General features: G+C 39.2%; 1 protein-coding gene across 1 annotated transcript; it reads left to right on the top strand.

Annotated features, from left to right (window-relative positions):
- The first annotated feature begins 1,573 nt into the window (after positions 1–1,573).
- On the top strand, positions 1,574–3,470 carry LOC136236835 (sericin-1-like). Its single transcript, XM_066027066.1, has 2 exons — positions 1,574–1,596; positions 3,083–3,470. The coding sequence occupies exons 1-2, from the start codon at positions 1,574–1,576 to the stop codon at positions 3,468–3,470; spliced, it is 411 nt and encodes a 136-aa protein (XP_065883138.1).
- Positions 3,471–22,709: the final 19,239 nt, after the last annotated feature.

The raw sequence follows: 22,709 nt of genomic DNA, 5'->3' as shown, positions 1-22,709 counted from the left end.
TGTACTTAAAGCACTAATCCAGGGGTGTATGCAGGAATTTTGAAAGGGGTTTCCAATAATAAAAATATAACTCGAATTGATCAATAGATGATGAATTTACAATGTGGTCTGGTAATTAATTTTGTTCCATTTCAGTACAGTGTGGGGAAAAACAAAGCTCTGAAATGTGTTTTTGTGGTAGTGAAATGGAATAAATTTGTAACTGTTAGTTTCTCTGGTAAAACTGACATTAGAATATTGGAGATAAGAATTACATGGTATTATGATTAATTTTGTTGATTTATAACATTGACAGTCTATCATTGGTATGGTGGGATTCTAAGGTTTCCCAGCTAAGGAGTAACAGGAGGTGTGAGACACTGATATATGGACTATAAGTATTTGTTGCATATCTGGCTGTACGGTGTTGGACTTTCTCAATATTTTGTATCAAATAGGACTGCCATGGTGACCAGACCATTGCTGTATTATTCAAGTTGCGATCTAACTAATGACTGGTATCAAGAGTACATAATATATATATTTATATATTATTATGAACTCTTGCTGGTATGCAAGGATCTTGGTCTTGGTTGAAGCTATCTTGATGTTCCGTTGTAACATAGAGAGGGAATTATTAGCTTTTTGTGTAATCTGCTGAACATGTTTGTTCTATTTAAGATCAGACTGAGTTGTAACACCTACGTATTTACAGTGCGAAACAGTGGACAGTGGAGTGTTGGACATATGATAAACATGATGGTAACTGCATGGTGATATACTCATAGAACAACATTTATAAATATTTAATTTCATTTGTCACCATTCCATTTGTGAGTCAATGTCTTTTTGCAGCAGTACAGAATCTATTTCGGATTGATCATAATTCAGAACAATGTTGGACAATGTTAGCTTTTAGTGTTGCTGTCATGTGAGAAACTATTATTTAAGCTTAAAATGTTTCCTGTTTCATGATACATTCCAGATTCTTGCAGCACAAAGTTTCAACTGGCAATTTCTTAATGTTTCAAGCACTGTGTAAAATCCAAAGGGGTTTCCTGAAACCCCCTAGGTATAACCCCCGAACACAAATACATATCTTAATTTGTCTCCAGCACAAGATCCCTCTTAATTGCATTAATAAATGGATTTCTTAAGAGTTTTGTATAGCTAATTCACCAATAGAAATGAAAAGAGACAGGTCTACAAACAATTGCTCAATATGCATACATTATATTGCTCAACCTTCTATCAATGCTTCAACACTGGTCTGTTCACTTTAAACAAACCATCAGGGCTGATAACGTGATGACATAGATTCAAATAATATACACAACCTATCCAGTGTCACTGATGTATTTGTGCACAATGTCCTCTCAATTACAAGTAAGAATTAATTGAGATTTGTATACTTTGTACACAGAAGAGTTATTCAATAAAACTGTCTACAAATTCCAGAGAGTAACATAATCAACTTTGAGACATAGACATCTGAATATACTATCTAATGCAAAACAACCAAGCTGTAAAAAAGGGTGTGGCCCTCAAAAACCATGGTAAAAAAGGATGTGAAATCCAAGTTGTCGGCCAAGAAATGGCTGTGATGGTGGTAGCTAGGTAAGTGGCAAAACTTTTAATAACAACTGTTACAATTCAGGTGAATTTGTTACTGAGTCCTAGTACAAATTCACTTGAATTATTTTTATTAAATGTTTTTGCCGTTTACCTACAATCACAGCCATTTCTTGGCTGCAAACTTGGATTTCACATTTTTAACCATGGCTTTTTGGGGGCTGTACCCTATTTTTACAGCTTGGCTGTTTTGGATTAGATATATAATATCTTTTTGTATTTGTATACCTCAAAGCTGGCCATAGGCAAGTTTTGGGGCTTTTTAAACATATCTTTTTTTCTTTACCATAGGAAGGAAAAAAAGATTTAAAACAGCTTTCTAATACTTTAACTATTTTTGATTTTAGCAGTAAATATACAAATTATATACATATTTTTATTACATGCCAATTATTCCCTATAGGATAACTTGTTTGCAGCTGATCTCTCTACTGGGTGACTTGAAATGTAGCCGAACTCTCTACAGGTGATTTGCTTGTAGCTGAACTCTCTACTGGATTCTCTCTATAGGGTGACTTGTTTCTAACTGAACCCTCTGCACGGTTATCTGTTTGCAGTTGTTGAACTCTCTACAGGGTGATTTGTTTGTAGATAAAGTCTCTACAGGGTCAATGATTTGTTTGTAACTAAATTAACTCTCTACAAGGTGGTTTCTTGTAGCTGAACTCTCTATAAGGTGATTTCTTCTAGCTGATCTCTCTACAGTAGGCTTGAGTCTATTATGCTCCAAATTTAGCCTATTATGTGTTTTGGTATTTCCCCAATTTTCTGCCTATTATGCTTGTTTTTATACTTTTTAGATGTATTATACTTTTATTTTGTGTTTTTTCTTTGTGTAGAGAAGTTCCTAATGTGATAGAATGTAAATGAAGAAGTGTCATGTGCTCCAGAGTTCATAGGCATATTAGAGCAGGGGGTCTGGGGGCATGTCTATAGTCCCCCAGAAGCTATACACATTTTATAGCTTGGCTCCTTCTGGATATAAAAGTCATGAAATAATAGATACTATATTTCATGAAATATATAAATACTGTATAAACCAACCATCATTATTATGACACTAGTGGTATACTGCTTGTACTAGTGGTACTAGTGGTACTGCTGGTGCTAGAGGTACTACTGGTACTAATGATACTGCTGGTACTAGTGGTACCACTGGTACTATTGGTACTGCCAAGAGTTATTAATATTAACTCTTGGTACTGCTATATAGTACTAGTGGTACTGCTGGTACTAGTGGTACTGCTGGTACTAGTGGTACTAGTGGTACTGCTGGTACTATTGGTATTAGTGGTACTGCTGGTACTAGTGGTACTGCTGGTACTAGTGGTACTGCTGGTACTGTTGGTACTAGTGGTACTAATGGTACTGCTGGTACTAGTGGTACTGATGGTACTAGTGGTACTGCTGGTACTAGTGGTACTGCTGGTACTAGTGGTACTGCTGGTACTAGTGGTACTGCTGGTACTAGTGGTACTAGTGGTACTGCTGGTACTATTGGTACTAGTGGTACTGCTAGTACTAGTGGTACTGCTGGAACTGGTGGTGCTGCTGGTACTCATAGTACTACTGGTACTAGTGGTACTGCTGGTACTATTGGTACTATTGGTATTGCTGGTTCTATTGGTATTAGTGGTACTGCTGGTACTAGTGGTACTGCTGGTAGTACTGATAGTAGTGGTACTGCAGGTTCTATTGGTACTGGTGGTACTAGTGGTACTGCTGGTACTACTGATACCTCTGGTACTACTGGTAGTAGTGGCACTGCTGGTACTAGTGATACTGCTGGTACTACTGATACCTCTGGTACTACTGGTAGTAGTGGCACTGCTGGTACTAGTAGTACTGCTGGTACATAATAGAAGGAGAATTCAAGCCATAATATTGTCCCTAATCACAGTACACTAACCCAGTGTATCATCATGTGCATTGCTATAATATCTTTCTTTAACTTTGAATTGACTGGAAGTTTGGCTGTATCTGTAAAGGTTATGGTCATATAGATGCATATCAAACAGAGAACATAGCTGTAGCTGTGATTTAGATTAAAGAAAATGATTTAGTAACAGCACTGTGTCAACTGAAAAACCTGCAGAACGAGGTGCCAGCAGTGTTGTAGGAGCAGTAAAGAATGCATTCAGTAATTTTGGGAACAAGATGCAAAGAAAAATATGTGGTATTGCAATAGATGGTTAAAGTGTCAATAATGGAGCTAGAGATGGAGTATGGACTTCGCTACAGCAAGAGTGTGAAAAGAAACTTCTAACTTACTGGTGTGCTTTTCACAAGTCATCATTGGTATTCAACATGCAGCATAAAAAACACAATTGCTGAAGTTACTCACTTACTCACAGATGTGGTTTCAGTTTGCACTAGTCTCTAGTTTGCATTTTCCCACATCACTGCACAGTATTGGATACCACTGCACTGTCTGCACAAATTTTAAGCCCCCCAGTGCACATCACTGGCATAGACAAAACCGAAGGTAGTTTGGTAGATCACTATACGTTAACAAACAGAACAAGGAATAATAGGCCCAAGATACTGTCCTGTGGAACCCCTGATAAAACAGGGAGGAGCTCATAGTATAGGTGTTGTTAATGCAGACATATTGATGGTAGTAACATAAATATGCTACAAACCATTTAAACTTATGTTCCAGCTTATAAGATTTTATTTTGTACAATAGGGGTTAACATGGTCAAACACTTTCTTAAAGTTCAAATACATAACATCACACAGAATCAGATCCCTTGTTCAATTGTTTTATTTCAATGATAAATAGCAGAAGTTGTTGTATAATAATAACATATAGTTGATCTACCTGCATGATTAAAAAGCCAAACTGATGAGGAGTAAATCAGGTAGATAGAAACTGGATTGTTACATTAAAGATGGTTGTGAGTCCTCATTTAAATGGCATAAATAGCCTTACTATATTATTTGGACTTTATATGTTTACAAAAGTGGCCTTCTATACAAGTGGCTGCTAAGACAGATTCCACTGTACATTGCAATCTGCCTATAGTCTGGCAGACAGCAGGGTGAAGTTTGCAAAATGGTCTATGGTTTACCTTTGGATTATCCTGTACACCTAAAACAATATTCCACCTGCTGGACAGGTGTAGGCATTGGGAATTTTGCCAAAGTTTAATTAGCTGCATAGCAACCATGCTTATGTCACAAAATAGCTTCTGTGAATTTAAGTTTTACCTACAATTGCTTGATAACCTGACCAGTGTTGTGAGATTTGTAACTCACTTTTTTAATTGTATGTGTGTAGTCTTTTTTGTTTGTTTTTGCTTTGTAATTGTGTTGATGTGTCTTTGGCCATATTTTGCATTGTTTTGGTGTTTACTTATGTGTATGTGATGTGTTTTTGTTTCTCTGGGCAAGGAAGAACAGCTGTAGCTGATTGCTTGAAGGTTAAATATATAAATCAAATCAAAATTAATCAAACTATTTAACAAATCTGCTAACTTACAGTTGATGTCAGAAAAACTAAAGGATTAAACAATCCCATAATCGCTCCCTCAAGTGCTTATCATCATTATGCATATCATACTGTAGTTACATATGTTTCAGTAACCATCATCACTTGCTCTGTTGACTTTATTTAGTTTGCTTATTTTAAAAACTTCTCTGTTTCAGTTAAGTTTGATAGCCCTACTATAATAGCTACCATTACTTTTAGAACAAAATAATCCTAACTGTTATAGTAGATCTAGAGCGGCTAAGCAAAAAGTCATTCACTATAATTATGATAAAAGCACCAAACGTGCTACAACATTTGCTTAATTCATTCTATTTCATATTAGATACAGTGCCATTAAAATTAGCAATCATATCATGCTCAATAAACCTGACAAGTAAAATCAATAGAAAATGTATCTAGGAAGTCATAAAAATATAAAAGTGCTTCATAGAAAGTAGTACGAGCAATACGAGCAGTACTATTAGTACCAGCAGTACTAGTACCACTATTACCAGCAGTACCACTATTACCAGCAGTACCACTATTACCAGCAGTGACAGCAGTACCACCAGTACCACTAGTACCAGCAGTACCACTAGTAACAGTACCACTAGTACCAGCAATACCACTAGTACTAGCAGTACGAGTAGTAACATTAGTACCAGTGGTACCATCAGTACCAGTAGTACCAGCAGTACCAATAGTACCAGTAGTGGCAGCAGTACCAGTAGTACCAATAGTACCAGTAGTACCACTAGTACCAGCAGTACCACTAGTACCAGCAGTACCACTAATACCAACAGTACCACTAGTACCAGTGGTACCATAAGTACCACTAGTACCAGTGGTACCATAAGTACCACTAGTACCAGCAGTACTACCAGTACCAGCAGTACCACTAGTACCAGCAGTACCATTAGTACCAATAGTACCACCGGTACCAGCAGTACCACTAGTACCAGCAGTACCAATAGTACCAACAGTACCACTAGTATCAGCAGTACCACTAGTACCAATAGTACCAGCAGTACCACTAGTACCAGCAGTACTACCAGTACCAGCAGTACCACTAGTACTAGCAGTACCAATAGTACCAGTGGTACCACTAGTACCAGCAGTATCACTAGTGCCAGTAGTACCTCTAGCACCAGCAGTACCACTAGTACCATTAGTACAAGCAGTATACCACTAGTGTCATAATAATGATGGTTGGTTTATACAGTATTTATATATTTCATGAAATATAGTATCTATTATTTCATGACTTTTATATCCAGAAGGGGCCCATTTTATTGTCTAATATCTTTGCAGTTTTGTGTTCAAATTAATATTATGCATTGTTTCTGATTGATCTTCTGAGTTGCAGCAGTTGGTATTCAAAGGACAGCAACTGCTCAGTATATTATGTAACTTGCATTTGCAGCATCATGCCAAACGTATTAGTCTCCTGGGGTAAACACTTAAATGATTCTCTAGTCATTCTCACTGTTGCATGCAATGACTGTTCTTTTAGAGTGTTTGACTACTCTATCTTTTTGAAATATTTCCTATTAACCCCAGTCTCACTCAAGACCTGCAGAGACATGCCTATTTTCAATTCACTAGCGATCTAACTCAACACTAACCTAAAACGAGCATCTTTCAATCGAGCTTCCAATAATCATAATCATCAAATCATATTTTATTCGAAATCAGACGATGATACATGTTATCAGGAGCTTATGAGCCGCCGAAGGCGGCGAAGGAGCATGAAACTTTTTTTTTTTCTTTCCTTTTTAATCCCGGGCTGGATGGACTGCCCTTGCCTACCACCCCCAGCACAAAGAAAGCACGTGCTGGACAACTGAATAAAAAGGACCAGATTGCTAAAAGTTTAAAAGTCCCTGTGCTCATCAATGCGGCCCATCTCAGGAGAGGCATCAGAAGAGCGATGCGAGATGGACCTACTTCCACGTATGCACATTGTAGCTGACCGAAGTAGAGAAAAAGACAATGTGCATCGGATAAAAGCCAGAGTCTGACTGTAACTAGTAGAGCCGCGGCGAGATAGATGGTCAGCCAAACGACGGTAGAAAACTATTGCCTCCCTTCCCATACCTCCAGTGGTCGCAAACACAAGGGGAGTGAAGGAGGCCTGCTCAACCTTTCTGACACGGTCACCATACTCACGTTTCTTCTGTGCCTCGTGACGTCGATACAAAGAGGGGACACTGGTGTTGCAGTAGCTCGGTGCATTAGGATGAAACACCCTTACGTCAAAAAAGGCACTTTGCCGCTGCCCCCAGAATCCCCTAGCATGTATGTCTGCCCTAGCCTCATCCTGACGGTTGGCAGTCTTAGGTGCAATGATCTCCCCAGTAAGTGGCTGTAAAGGTGGCTCAAGGGCCACACCATGACATGTCTTGGAAAGCCACTCTGCAGTGATGTTTCGCAAAGCATTGTGGCGAACAAATGTGAGGCCTCCATGTCTGCAAATCATAGCATGATCCGCAGAAAATGGGACCCCACAAACACAGTGACTGGGTATGTTCAGGAGCTTCCAGCTGAAACCCATGCAAAATGAAAAGCATTCATTTCGTCTAGCGGTGTTAACTTGTAGTAGTGCATTATTCTACTCGTTGTCAGGAATAATTTCACCATCTAAAACAGATTTTCCCTTGACTTTGTGACTATGATAGCAGAAGTTATAATTATAATAGCGGACATTTACCCATTATGTTCCTAATTACGCTCCATTATGCCAGCATTATGCTTTATGCTTTTCATCCCCTATTATGTCAAAATTTATTCCAGCATAATCGACACAAGCCTACTCTACAGGATGACTTGTTTCTAGCTGATCTCTCTATAGGGTGATTTGTTTGTAGCTGAGTTCTGTACAAGGTGACTTGTTTGTAGTCTACAGGGCTACTTGTTTTGTAACTGATATCTATAGAGTAGCTTGTTTGTAGCTGAACTCTCTACATGGTGACTCGGTTCTATCTGATTTTTCTACAGGGTGACTTATTTCTAGCTGATGTCTTTACAGGGTAACTTTTCTAGTTGATCTCTCTACAGGTGACTTGTTTGTAGCTGATCTCTATGGTAGCTGAATTCTACAGGGTAACTGGTTTCTAGCTGACTCTCTAAAGGGTGACTTGTTTCCAGCTGATCTAGCAGGGTAATTTGTTTGTAGCTGAACTCTCTACGTGATGACTGGTTTCAAGCTGATCTCTCTACAGGATGACTTGTTTGTAGCTGATCTCTATAGGGTGGTAGCTGAATTCTATAGGGTAACTGATTTCTAGCTGACTCTCTAAAGGGTGACTTGTTTCTAGCTGATCTAGCAGGGTAATTTGTTTGTGGTTGAACTCTCTACGTGGTGACTGGTTTCAAGCTGATCTCTCTCTCTGTGTGTGCAGGATTTCTTGCTTCAAGCTAATCTCTCTACAAGGTAAATTATTTCTATCTGATCTCTCTACCGGGTGCTAGCTGTTTTCTCAAGTTTATGGCTGAACTGTGATTTGTTGTGGTTTAACTTTCTAGAGTGGTTTGTTTGTAGCTAAACTCTGTACAGGGTGACTTGTTTGTAGCTGAACTCCGTACAAGGTGACTTGTTTGTAGCTGAACTCTACACGGGGTAACTTGTTTGTAGCTGAACTCTGTACAAGGTGATTTGTTTATGGCTGAACTCTCTACAGGGTGAATTGGTTTCAAGCTGATCTCCCTACAGGGTGACTTATAATAAGAGAGAAAACCATCATAAGTAATAGGATGATGCATACAATATGTTATTAGTCCTCAGTCTCGTGCGACCACAGTCAGATAAAGCAAAATAAGATCTTGTAGGTACGGCAAGGAGTGTGTACATGTAAAAAAAAGACTAACAACAACAGCAACAATAATTACAAGACAAAATTAATTTAAGTGCTCGGTTGACCAGTCACTACAATTCCTGGCCAAGAAAATCTTTTGTGAACATGACATACATTGACGAGCAGCATTGTCGAGGATCTGTCGGATGGAAGATTTGGTGGTTACAGAAAGTTGTACAAAGTCAATAAAGTTCTTGATGTTCTGAATTTAAGAAGGTAGGTAGCAACCTAGCACACTAATTTCAATAGTTTCATAATAGTTTGAGATTTGTAAGTGATCAAATTCCGCAAGCAGTTGATGATACTCAACTTTGTTTTGTTTTCCTGACCTAGGAGATTAAATGTTGTGTCTTGAGTCTAGAGGGCAGGTTAGTTCAAGTAAAGCAACAGAGGGTTTGCCTGAGTTATATACAATGATATCTGGCCTGTAAGGTGTGATTAGTATGGTAGATGGAATAGTTGCTTGAGGTGCTTCAGTAGCTCGTAAACCCTGAAGGTCAGCAAAAACATAGATAGATGGATTGTCACTAAACATTTCTTTGAGTTTAGAGGCCAGAGGGTGAAGACCTTGATCATGACGGTATGTATACCTCTGTTGCGCTAAGGCAACAGGACAGCCACCTAGGATGTGAGCTGTGGTAGGATGAGTTGAGTCGCACAAAGTACATGTAACATCAGATTGAACACACCAACGCTGAGCGATTTCTTTGTACCTGCACAGTGACTGTTCTATTAGAGTAGGTAATGCCTTGAGATCAGTGTGCTAGGGCATTACCATCAATATTCTGTTACCAACACTTACAATGCACTCCGTTTTGTTGACCAGGATTTGTCTATTACCAGTGAGACAACTACTACATGATGCCTCCAAGCATAGACGGCGGAAAGGGGGGGACCTAGGGGGCTAAAGCCCCCCCTCCCCCCCTCAGAATGACACCGCGCCGAAGCTATCCTTCTTGGAGTGGGGCTGAAAACCGCGATAAATATAGAGATACTCTAATAGAGCAGTCACTCTAATAAAGCAGTCACAGCATTAGAACAGAGCTATGTAAGGATTTTATGTAGTTTATCAGCTATGAATGCGTAGCTGGTGAGGTGGGCAGCTATTATCAGTTGGTTGTGACCTTTTCTTTTTTTTTTTGATCTCATCATGCCAAACCAGAGACTAAGTCTGGGTCAGCCCAGCCCCCCCCTCATACCAACTACTTACTCCGCCCCTGCCTCAAAGGTGTGTGTTGCAGCATCCCAGAGAATTTTTATGGCGAGAGACTGCAGGGAGTGGCTGTGTCCAACCTAGTACTTGCGTAATTATTGTAGTCCTAATTTTTACTTGTATGTTATACATGTAGTTACTGTATAGCCTTATATATCTGTAGATCATTTTTTTCTTCCACCCTTGCCATGCCCACACTGGGTTCATTTGCAAACCAGTATTTTGTGGTCGCATGCATGAGACCGAGGTTTTTTTGTGGATTTGTATGTCTTCTCATTATTTATTAATAATGGTCTCAATCAAATATCGGTAGCTGAATGCTCTATTAGGGTTACTGTTGTGACATGTAGACATCTGTATATATTCCCTATACGTATGTTTGTAAACATAAGTGTCTGTATGGTGTGCTTTAATAGAGAATACTGAGTCACGTGATCGAACACGCTATATTCTACATGGTGTCAGAATAATGAATCTACAGCCTCCAACTCCGTTTTCGTTTGCTAACAGCGAAAAATGGCCGAAGTGGAAGCGTCGCTTTGAGCAGTATCATCAGGCGTCAGGGCTAGCAGAGAAAGGCGAAGAACGCCAAGTCAGCACTTTGTTATATTGCCTGGGAGAAGACGCGGGGGAAGTATTGGACACTACTCGTATCTCAACTGATGATAGAAAGAAGTATCAGAAGTTATTGAAGAGTTTGACAGTTATTTCAAGGTGAAGAAAACAAGGTGAAGAAAAACGTAATTTACGAGCGCGCTCGGTTTAACCAACGCAGCCAACTTCCAGGGGAATCGGCTGACCGTTTCATTACAGAAATTCATAGGTTAGCTGAGAACTGTGAATTTGGAGGAATGAAGGATGAGTTAATCCGCGAACGCTTAGTCGTATGGATTCGGGACTCCGCCTAGAGCGTTTGCAACTAGAAACAGAACTTACTCTGGACAAAGCGAAGAAGTTAATTCGCCAACTAGAATCCGTCAAAACCCAGCAAGATATCTTGCAACGACCGCTTATCAAGCAAGAAAGCAGTTCTCTGGATGCAGTAAAACAGTTCCCCACCAAGAGAAAGTTGCCAGCAATTCCACCAGCCTCAGATAAACCCACATTCAACAAATGCCGAAGATGTGGCACAGGAGCACATCCTCGACAATCATGCCCAGCAAAGGATGTGACCTGCTTTAGATGTAACAGACGTGGCTCCCAATGTCTTTCAAACACCATTGCCACAATTTCTGTCACAACAGAACAGCCACTTAATGAACAAGTATGAAGATGTCAAGTACCTTGATACAGTGGAGAATACCAATGGTAACATGTGGGAATTGCAAGTGAGGATTGGACAAAACTTGATAAAATTCAAAGAGGATACAGGAGCTGAAGTTACGGTATTGTCTGAGGCCACATGGAACAGTTTGAACCTGATAGAACCTTTGCAACCACCAGACACAACACTCTGCGGCCCAGATCGGACCAGACTGATAGTTTTGGGTAAGATATCTCTTACTCTTACACACGAAGGATCCTGTTGTACAGAACCTGTCTATGTTGTAAAGAACATCACAAACAATTTGTTAGGATTTCCAGCCATCAAGGCTTTGAAGTTGTTATCACATGTACAATCTGTTGATAATAGTACTAGTATTGTTTCACAGTACCCATCATTGTTTACTGGCCTGGGCACATTTTCACATGAGTACAAGATCAACTTGAAGCCTAATACTCAACCACATGCATTAAGCACACCAAGAAATACCCCCTTTGCACTAAGGCCAAAGGTACAAGCAGAATTACAACGCATGGAAAGCTTAGGTGTTATATCCCGTGTCAAAGAACCTACTCCTTGGTGTGCAGCAATGGTGGTTGTGCCAAAGGCTTCAGGTGCAGTTAGAATTTGTGTGGATATGAATCCTCTTAATGAGAATGTTTTACGGGAAATACACCCTATGCCAAGGGTGGACACTACCTTAGCACAACTGACAGGTGCAACAATGTTTAGCAAACTTGATGCTAATAGTGGATTTTGGCAAATCCCTTTAGCCACAGAGTCCAGATTGTTAACAACATTCATAACACCATACAGGCGATTCTGTTTTAATAAACTCCCATTTGGTATAACCAGTGCACCAGAAGTATTTCAATGTCAAATGAATGAAGTCCTCTCAGATCTTCCAGGTGTACTATGCCACATAGACGACATACTGGTTTTTGGGAATACTCCAGATGAACATGACTGAAAACTCCAGGCAGCTCTGGAACAGATTAAAGCAGCTGGAATTACACTGAATGGTGAGAAATGCAAATTTTCTTAGCCACAAATCACATTCCTTGGCCATGTTGTTGACAAGCAGGGAATTTCACCAGACCCAAGGAAAACAGCAGCTATTTCAGCCATGAAACCACCATCATCCATCACAGAGCTCCGGAGATTCATGGGAATGGTTAATCAGATGTCTAAGTTCTCACCAAACATTGCTCAAATTTCTAAGCCGCTTCATGACCTACTAAGCACCAAGAATTCCTGGGCACGGACTGCTTCCCAAGAAGAGTCCTTTAGGAACCTTAAAGAAGACATTTCTTCTACCAGAGTACTAGCACTTTATGATGTTGCAGCAAAAACCAAAATCTCTGCAGATGCATCTGGTTATGGCTTGGGAGCTGTTCTCCTACAGCAGCAAGAAGATAAATGGCGTCCTGTTGCTTTTGCCTCCCGTTCATTGAGTGAAACAGAATGTCACTATGCCCAGATAGAGAAAGAGGTACTGGCATTAACATGGGCATTAGAGAAGTTCTCAGAGTATGTGCTGGGAAAAGTTGTTCATCTGGAAACGGATCACAAGCCCCTCATCCCTCTTCTAGGGCAGAAAAGCTTAGACCTTCTACCACCCCATGTCCTGCAGTTTAGACTCCGACTCATGAGATTTCAATACACTATTCATCATGTGCCAGGCAAATCATTGTATACTGCAGACACGCTGTCTAGAGCTCCCCTTCAAGAAACAGCAGACAAGTCTGGTCTAATCCCCAGTGAGACTGAGCAGTTTGTACAGTCTATCACAGCAAGTTTACCTGCAAGTGAAGAACGGCTAGAAATGTATGCCAAAGCTCAAGCAACTGACAAACTCTGTATACAACTGATTGAATTCTGCACATCAGGGTGGCCAAGTAGAAACCAATTAAGAATAGAGAATTGAAGGATTACTGGAGATATTGGGGTAGCCTCACCCTCACCAATGGATTGTTACTGTACCAAACTTGCATTGTTGTACCATCAAGTTTGAGGCAGCAAACACTACAGAAGTTATACCTTGGTCATCAGGGAATACAAAGATGTAGACTCCATGTTGCTACTTCAGTATCAGGCCCGTAGCCAGGGGGGGTTCGGGGGGTTCTGAAGAACCGCCCTCTTGGAAAAAAGGTCCACAATTTCAGTAAAAGGTCCACAATTTTAGCAAAAAGGTCCACAATTTTAGTATACAAGTCCAAATTTTCAGGAGCAAAAGTCCATTAGCTACAGTTTACTAGATACCACTATAATAAGAAGCTAAAATAAGTGCTCCGAGTAACTCATTCAGTGCTTGCATTAAATGCAATGCAAGATCGAGATACTCTAATAGAGCAGTCAACCACTCTAATAGAACAATCACTCTAATAGAACAGTCACAATTACATTTTCTTTTAAAAGCTACTTAATTTACATGTAGATTGTCTAAACCGAGCTTTCATTAAAATATAAGATTTTGGTGGACAAGCCCCTCCATGCAGAGCCCACAAATAGCATCCATGCTTCAACTCCATGCAATGTGTAAATTTCATTGTTTAAGACACCCTTTGTTCTGCTACACTGCCCCTGTTGATCATGGAAGAGTGCTCAATCTTTCCCATTCTTATTCATTGTGACATTCCAATATATTATATTTAGACACATGCATGTGCAGATGGTATAATTACAGTAGCAGTGGAGATATTTTTCCAGATATCATTCATACAGCTGGTCTTCTCCTTACCTAAAAAAATTGTTATTTTTATTGACTGAAATGCCACTAAATTCAACCTTTTAGTATCTGTTTTCAAAAAATTTTCTGGGGGGGCATGCCCCCAGACCCCCCTAGATTGGGTGTGCTTCGCACACCCAGTCTCAGTACCTTTATTAATCACCATGCAAGTAAAGGTCCACTTTTGGTCAAAAAGAACCCCCCTTTCAAAATTCCTGGCTACGGGCCTGAGTATGGTGGCCAGGAGTCACTAGTGCAATAGAACAGTTTGTTCAGTCATGTCCAACCTGCCAGAAACTTACTGTTCCACCCCGAGAGCCTATGTTAACAACACCTCTACCCAGCTATCCATGGGAACAAGTTGCTGCTGATCTTTTCGAGCTAAAACACTGTAATTACTTGTTGGTAGTTGATTACTACTCAAGATTTGTAGAAGTGCAGAAGCTTACAAGCTATTTTTTGCCAGATTTGGTATCCCTGTGATTCTGGTGACTGATAATGGACCTCAGTTTTACTCACTGGAGATGAAGCAATTTGCTCAGGTGTATGAATTCCAACATACAACAACAACAAGCCTTTATTACCCTCAAGCTAATGGATTAGCAGAAAGAATGGTTAAGACAGTGAAGAAAATACAGTGGACCCTTACAAGGCACTACTTAGTTATCGAGCAACTCCCCTACCTTTGTGTGGACTTAGTCCAGCAGAATTGCTAATGGGGAGGAAGATAAGGACAAAGTGAAGGACCACCTTGTGCCGAACTGGGAGCACATTCAACACTTTAGAACATTAGATCAAAAATACAAGCAGGCACAGAAAGAAAACTATGACCGACGGCATAGAGTAAGAAACCTACCAGAGCTACCAGAAAACCAGCCTATGTGGGTTGATAGTCGAGTTCAGTCAAGACTGATACCAGGACAAGTGTCACACTCTGCTACTACACCTCGATCGTATGTTGTTGAGACACCCTCTGGAGAACTTAGAAGAAATCGAGCACATTTACGAACTCGATCTGATTCCCAACTTACAGAAGCCCCTACCTACTTCAACAAACTATTCAAGACCTGTTACTCGCCTACAAACAGGAACAGCTATCCATCCCCCAGATCGCCTACGATACTAAAGCAAATGCTTAAAGAGGGGAGATGTGACATGTAGACATTTGTATATATTTCCTGTACGTATGTTTGTAAACATAAGTGTCTGTATGGTGTGCTTTAATAGAGAATACTGAGTCACGTGATCGAACACGCTATATTCTACAACTGTACTATTAGAATATCTCGATCTCGCTTTTGCTACATGTAGTTCGCTTCCGAATCATAACTAAGTGGTTTGTAATTCGATTCTGTACTACTGCAAGGACTTTCTATGTTGATTATTACAGCTACATACCGATTTTCAGCTCATTGCTCCAAGTGGTTTGCCTGGTATGTGCATGTGAATACTACTTTTATTCATAAAAGTAATTCGATCGCATAATCGTGACACAGGTTGGATTTTGTGTTATATCTCGATAACCTTTATCTGGATTCCTTTGAAACTGCAAAAAGGCACTTCTACGATGGTTACGCCATCTACATAGCAATTGTCAGCTCATTCCTTCAAGGGGTTTACCCTGTGGGCGTGACAGAATTTCGACCTTATTTTACACGAATAATCGGTCATAACTCCGCCGAATGTTTATCGGATTCCTGCCAAACATGGTACTGAGATTCGCTGTAATGAGCCCTTAAGGGTGCCAAATTTCAGCCCGATTGGAGTATGTATTCGTGTTTTATGACGATTTTTGCAAAGTGTGCGAAATGAAGAAAAATAACGAAGAAATTATAACGAAATCTTGGTCATTCTGGAGCGATTTTATTTAAATTTGGTAGCTATGTAGACTCCCCTACCTGGCTGGCACTTCTATAGCAAATTTGGATTCAATCGGATAAGCGATCACAGAGTTACATAGGTGTGAAAATCGCGTTTTCTTTCTTCCTGTCAATATACTCACGGTGTGGCGCGCCGGCTTCTTGGGCCGCACGACACACTACCGTGCACCTTGAATGATACTGCACGTGTGCATGATCAGCATGTCAGACTTTGCTAATTAGTTGAATTCTATTCTACGGAACGGAATAATGGACTAAACCACGGAACGGAACGCTTTCTGAAATGGAAGCTTGCAACTTAGACTATATACCATTTCTGAAACCTCCAGCCGACTCAACGGGTGATTAAACATAAGATAAAAACAATTAAAGGATCGATGTGGGTTCTTGTTGGTTGTCATTAGTAGCGAAATACTAATGGCGTGATCAACTGTCTCAGTGACGTTCATCCATGGTTCATCTACGGATATATCAAGAAGGGCACTTGTTCTTACCAAAGTTAAAATAGTATGTGAGCTGTTTTGCTTATTTTGACTTTAGAAAACAGTCTGGGCTGGCTTTTCAAATCATGAATCAGTATACTGAATGTAGCTATACTACAAATAAAGCGAGCAGGAAGATACTGGTGACAGGAAAGAACCAGCTGAATTAAAACTTGAATTTTGTGCAGGGTATCAGGAACAAATGTTTCAGCAGACACTGCAAGGAGGCTATATATTCTGCAAGCATTATTAAAGTGCATGTATGGACTTATTAACATCTGATGCAGTGGACTAATGCCAGACGTACAGTATTCAGTAGTGAGCTGATTTTTCTGTTGCACAAACTGTAGGATGAGTCTGACTGCCATAGCCATGAATCAGCTAGGCTAAATGCCAAAACTCCAAGATCAACCATATTTCATTTAAGCCTTCCATGCTATGATTTGAAATCATGGCCATATCCACCAGGCAAATGTTATTTGGACCAAGATGTATATACGCGTGATTTCAATGTATCTAGTCATGCAGACCTGAAATGGAATGCTCACATTAATCACATATGACCTAAGAATCCTAGGTGTAACATTTCACATGCTTCACTTCATACAAAATAGGTTAAATTTGTTTGTCTATTTTCAAAACCGATTCCCAGTCCAGCTCGTCCAGTGGGATCACATGTGTCTGTTACAAAGTGGGTTGCACTGTGTTGGATCTACACTATAGTTGAAATTTCAAGGTAGACTGCTAATGTACCAACCTGTTGTAGCATATTTAAGTAGAGGACAAATGAATACAGTATAATGCTTGATCGTTTACTATACAAATTATTCACAATGAAATTGATATCCCATTTTGATAATGATTTGTATATACCTCCACTGCAACATATTCAAGAACAAGAAATTACCACCCCCCAACGACTGTCATCAATCAAGACCTCACCAGTCATTTTTTCCATCTGGTTTTGCTTTGGAACAATTTATCTAAAGGCTCTAATTCAAACCAAGTACTGTATTTAAATCTATAATTCACCTTATTGTAATTGTACTATAATTCACCTTATTGTAATTGATTTGTCTGTATGTTTTCTTCATTTTCCTTTGAAGTTGTACAGTATAGAATAAAATTTTCTCTCCCATCTTATTCTAGGATTTCTATCAGTTGACTGAGAAAATTTTAATTGTTTGTATGCAGGCTCAAAATTAAAAATATATATATGAAGAATGTGAATTAATATATAGTCAGTTTGCTTTGAATATTTAATGTCTTCAATCAAAATTCGATGAATCCATGCATTTCATCTCTGGTCATCTGAACATTCCAAATGTGATACCTCCTGAATCAATCATATATTCTGTTTATTAGACTAAGTAAAGTCATGCCTTTTTTTTGTCACCATAACTTTCTAGTTATTTTCTCTGTGGCAGGGCCGCCCAGAGAAATTAAGGGGCCCAGAACAAAGAGTTAAAGTGAGGCCCCAGGGGCAACGAGGTTTCTATTCTGAATCACAACTTCACCCAAGCTGTAAGTTGAAGACCAAAAAAAAGATCATTACATGCTGACAATAACAATCCTCACTAACCATATCTCCTTATTTATAAGCTTGCTACACTGCTCCTCTGAAGAATACTGTGACTGCTCTATTAGAGTACCTAGATATGACTGCTCCATTAGAGTATATTGATCTTTTAAACAGGTATTCAAGAGCTGTCATGGGGCCTCCTGTGGCCCCTTTCAGGCTGGGGTCCAGGCTAAATGCCCCAGTTGCTCCCTCTGTGGGTGGCCCTGCTCTGTGGACATTATGCCGGCTCTGAAACTGAAGAAATTTAGTGGTATTCTATCTTGTCAAGATTAGCAGAAACAATTGATATCCAATCAGCTTCTGCATTGTAGTAACAAAAATTGCCTTGGTCATGCAATAAATGAATTAAAGAGACCTGCTTGATTGATCAGGTAGGTGAATAATCACAGCATGAGACGGCTATTAATATTTTATTACTATCCAATTCCATTTCCTGGAGGTTCCACTGATAAAATTCAATTCCAGCGATGATAGCTAAGCTGCAAGTTTTGATTTAGAAAGCATTCCCATGCATCCTGGATTCAACCCATTACTGAGGTATCTGGCATCAGTCCACTGCACTGTTAATAAATCATTGATGTTAACACGATGTAGCCTCCCTGTGCTTTCTGAATGTCACACACTGCACAAAATTCCTTTAGAAAGTTCTGCTTAGACTGAGTTGATTCGGCTTGTCACCATACTTATTTCCTAGTGTAGTGATTTCTGCCAATTAGAACTGAAGGCTGTGCATTCTATAGTCAAAATAAGCAAAATTTCTCTCATACTAGTAAAAACAAGTCATGCTTTAAGTTCCCTACTTGATATATCTGAAGATGAACACACTGAGTCAGCTTAGTACTTTATTACTAATGACAACCAACAAGAACCCACAATTGATCCTTGAATTTTTTCTATCTTTTTGGGGGGTACGTTTGATTACCTGCTGGAGGTGTCACTGATAACTTGTACAGCAATGGTAAGCTGTATGAGAAAACATTCCATTTCGTCATTTAGTCCATCATTCCGTTCTGTTCCGTTCCGTAGAATAGACCTCACCACATTATACAATAATCAAATGTCCTTTAACTGTTCCACTTAAATACAGGTCATTAAAGGGAAAAGAACTGATGACAGCTGTTCTTCTGCTCACAGTTGAAGCATTCAATTTAACTTTTGGTAAGAATATGTTAATTATATAGTAGCAGAGTAGAGCTATAGCTATTTACAAAACCATAATTATGGTTAAGCTATGACACATTAATTTTATGAAATATTAATAACACTGCATTAATCCAGTTTGGCTAAAGCAGGGTCACCTTACATATTATAACTTTAAGGATCTCTGTAACCTAATATTGATACAGCTTACCGCTATAGGCTATATTACATAATTATGATGAACAAACTATAATAATGGGAATAATCTAGAATAATAATAATAAACACTTAAACAGTGGGCAGAGAGGCAAACTCTGCCCAGTCCTGGGATGATAGTATTGTTGCCATTACAGAAGCAGCAATGCCATGTTGAGCATCAATGGCAACCTTCTGAATCAAAAATTGGGTGGCCCTATTATCACCAGACTGTTCCATTACCTGGGAACCTATCTGCCTCACTAATGAACGTGCACATGATCCCCAAGCACCCAAGGTTTCAACACATAATTATGATTGTGCTTTGGTGAGTTACAATATGTGACCGAATTTAGCAAAATCAACCACATGGACGCAAAAGCCAAAAGTGAGATAACACCAGCATGAAGTTGCTGCACTATCAGGCTAACAATTTTCATATCAAACTCACCTTCAACTTGTTGAGTCCAGAGGCGGCGGAGACACCTATATTTCGGGGGAGCTGGAGGTCTAGTTTGGTGATGCCATGGCCTAGTTGTAAGTCAAAGACCAAAAAAAAAACAAAAAAAAAACGTCATTACCTGCTGTCAATAGTTGCCCTCTACCAACTAGACTATATCTCCAGTTATTTATAACTGCATACGTAGCTTGCTGCACTGCTCCTCAAAGAATACTGTGACTGCTCTATTAGAATATCTCGATCTTGACTGCTCTATTAGAGTATCTCGAATGATGCTATTAAGCTAGAATCTCCATCACAGCTTCAGATAATTTTAGCGGAGCTAAGCCCCCATATTTTTTTCACAGAGGCTGCAGTACCCCTTGCCCCCCTTCTCCACGGCCCCTGGTTGGGTCTGCTTTTGGTGGATTGTTCTGTGGCGGCCTGTATAACCACCCCAGATGTCTGTACAGGCCTGTGAACAACAGTGTGTGGGTCCATACACTCTGTACAGACAAGCAGGGAGCTAAATGTGTGATGTCTGTTTTGTGAAATTTTAGTCTGTTTCCTGCCTCTGACGGGCTGTTTAATGGTCTGGTGCCTTCAGTTACCATTCTCGTCCATTTTGAATCTCTTGCCCACCGCGCCACCCCCACCCTCCACTCCCTTTTGAGGACTTGTGATACAGCAACGCTGATGAAAAAACCTATCTAAAACGGCGGTAAACTCTACAGGGATTACCTTGGCCACCAGCTGCTCTTAAAAGTTGTGAATTGCTCCATCTTTGCTGAAAAATCCAAATGTGCAGCTGCCAAGGCTGGTGAGTAACAAAGCTTAAAATACGTTTTTCTCTGCGCCCATAAGGGTGATTTTCCAAAATCCAGTCATATATAGCTACTGTAGGTACAGTATGGATAACTATGTACATAAAATAGCTAAATAACTAACACAGATTATGATTATTTGTTTTGTGTCTAATGTACAGAACTTTTCCTCAGAATTCAAAAATACCATGATACCATAAATCCTTTCCTATAAGTTTATAACTAGCTACAATCAAGAAATGTTTTGAAGTATTATTTCTGTATTGTGCAGGTCTACATACAGTGATCACAATAGTGGAGTCTTATAGTCTAACTTTTTAACTGATCTAATGAGGCTATGGCTATGTGAAACTAATAGTAGTATTTGAACATGTAGTATTAAATTGATGCAATATGCATTCCCATATGGCAAAGAATTGATTGATTCTGCAGTTGTTGCACACACACACACACACACACACACACACACACACACACACACACACACACACACACACACACACACACACACACACACACACACATACACAACACACACACGCACATATTTTGCAGTGCTATACATACAGCCAGGGCATGTATAGTATATACTTGATTTTATAAAATAAAATACAAATGATGTATATATGTAATGTATTCTGTGACCATTTTTATAGCATTTAAGCAACCAGATATTAATTTAACTTGTGCTACGGATTATACGACATCAAAAAAGTCTGTTCATGCCACATGGATACCAGAATCTCATCTTTCACCAGAAGAAGCCCTGAACAGAATCCAAAACTGTGGTGCAACTGTAATATGTGACAATGGATATAATAATAAGGTGCAGTTAGGTAATTTCCATTAAAATTATGAAATAATGAAGCATACCATTACAGAGAGGATGTCCTTATTATGACCCTTCAGATTTGAACAGAGGATGGCAATGGACTATCCCACAAAAAGAAAGATATTGCAACGTGATTGTTAATATTGTATATATTGATAATAATCCATTATCAATACCTGTGATCAACAACAAAACATGCAGTTTTCGTAAGTTACATATGTGATCCTAAGCAATAATGCTTGTGTATCAGATGGCTGCAGGTTCGAGGCTACCCAGGTCCAGTCATAGATTTTTACTCCTTTCTCCACTTTTTCAAACATACTTTCTGTAACAACTTTAAACAGGCTGTAGGACCAGGTGTCCTACAAACCTTCAGCACTTGTGCTGTAAATCCTTAATAAATAAATGCATTATGTGGTGTAAGTCTCTATAATTTAAAAGTTCTAATCTAAAACTGAACTTGTAAAAAAAAGTTTTTTGATTATCACTTAAATATTGCATGTTAAAGAAGACACAAAAGTTACCATGACTTGACTGCCAATAGAATTCACACCTTGTCAATCATAGAAGAGAAACTGCTACAAATATTTAATAACGTTTTGAGCAGCCAAATGCTCTAATCCAGAGACAGAGTTGGGGGTAACTAGTTACTTTTGTAACTAAGTTACATGTACATAACTAGTTACTGCAAAAGGGACTAGTATAATATAACTAGTTACATACTTTGTAACTAGTAACTTGTGGCTAGGAGTAACTGTCTGAAAAGTAACTAAATTACAATAGTAACTAGTTACAATAATTACATTGTAGTTGTAGGTACTTATGCTTTAAAAGCAAGAGCACTTCAATTTTTGTGCTACAGAAACTATAGTACATATATGTATATACCACTTTCACACCTCACTTCAAAGGGAAAAGAAGGTATATAAGTGGTATAATAGCACTGTTAGCAGTGCTCAGGAATGCAGTAACGAGAATATGAGGTAGTATATACAAGTTATATCCCTCCTAGGAGTGATATAACTTGTATATACTACCTCCTATTCTCATTAATGCATTCCAAGCATTCTCAGAAATCATTTGACTTCTTTGATGAAACTGTGTGATCTCCTCTCTTTTAATATAGCGACACTTCACAGGATCGATAGTGGGTTTTAGTTTTTGTAAAGTGAGCAATGGCATAGATCATG

The sequence above is a fragment of the Dysidea avara genome, chromosome 10 (genome assembly GCF_963678975.1).
Source record: "Dysidea avara chromosome 10, odDysAvar1.4, whole genome shotgun sequence".
Taxonomy (NCBI): domain Eukaryota; kingdom Metazoa; phylum Porifera; class Demospongiae; order Dictyoceratida; family Dysideidae; genus Dysidea; species Dysidea avara.
This window is presented reverse-complemented; position numbering and strand designations above follow the sequence as displayed.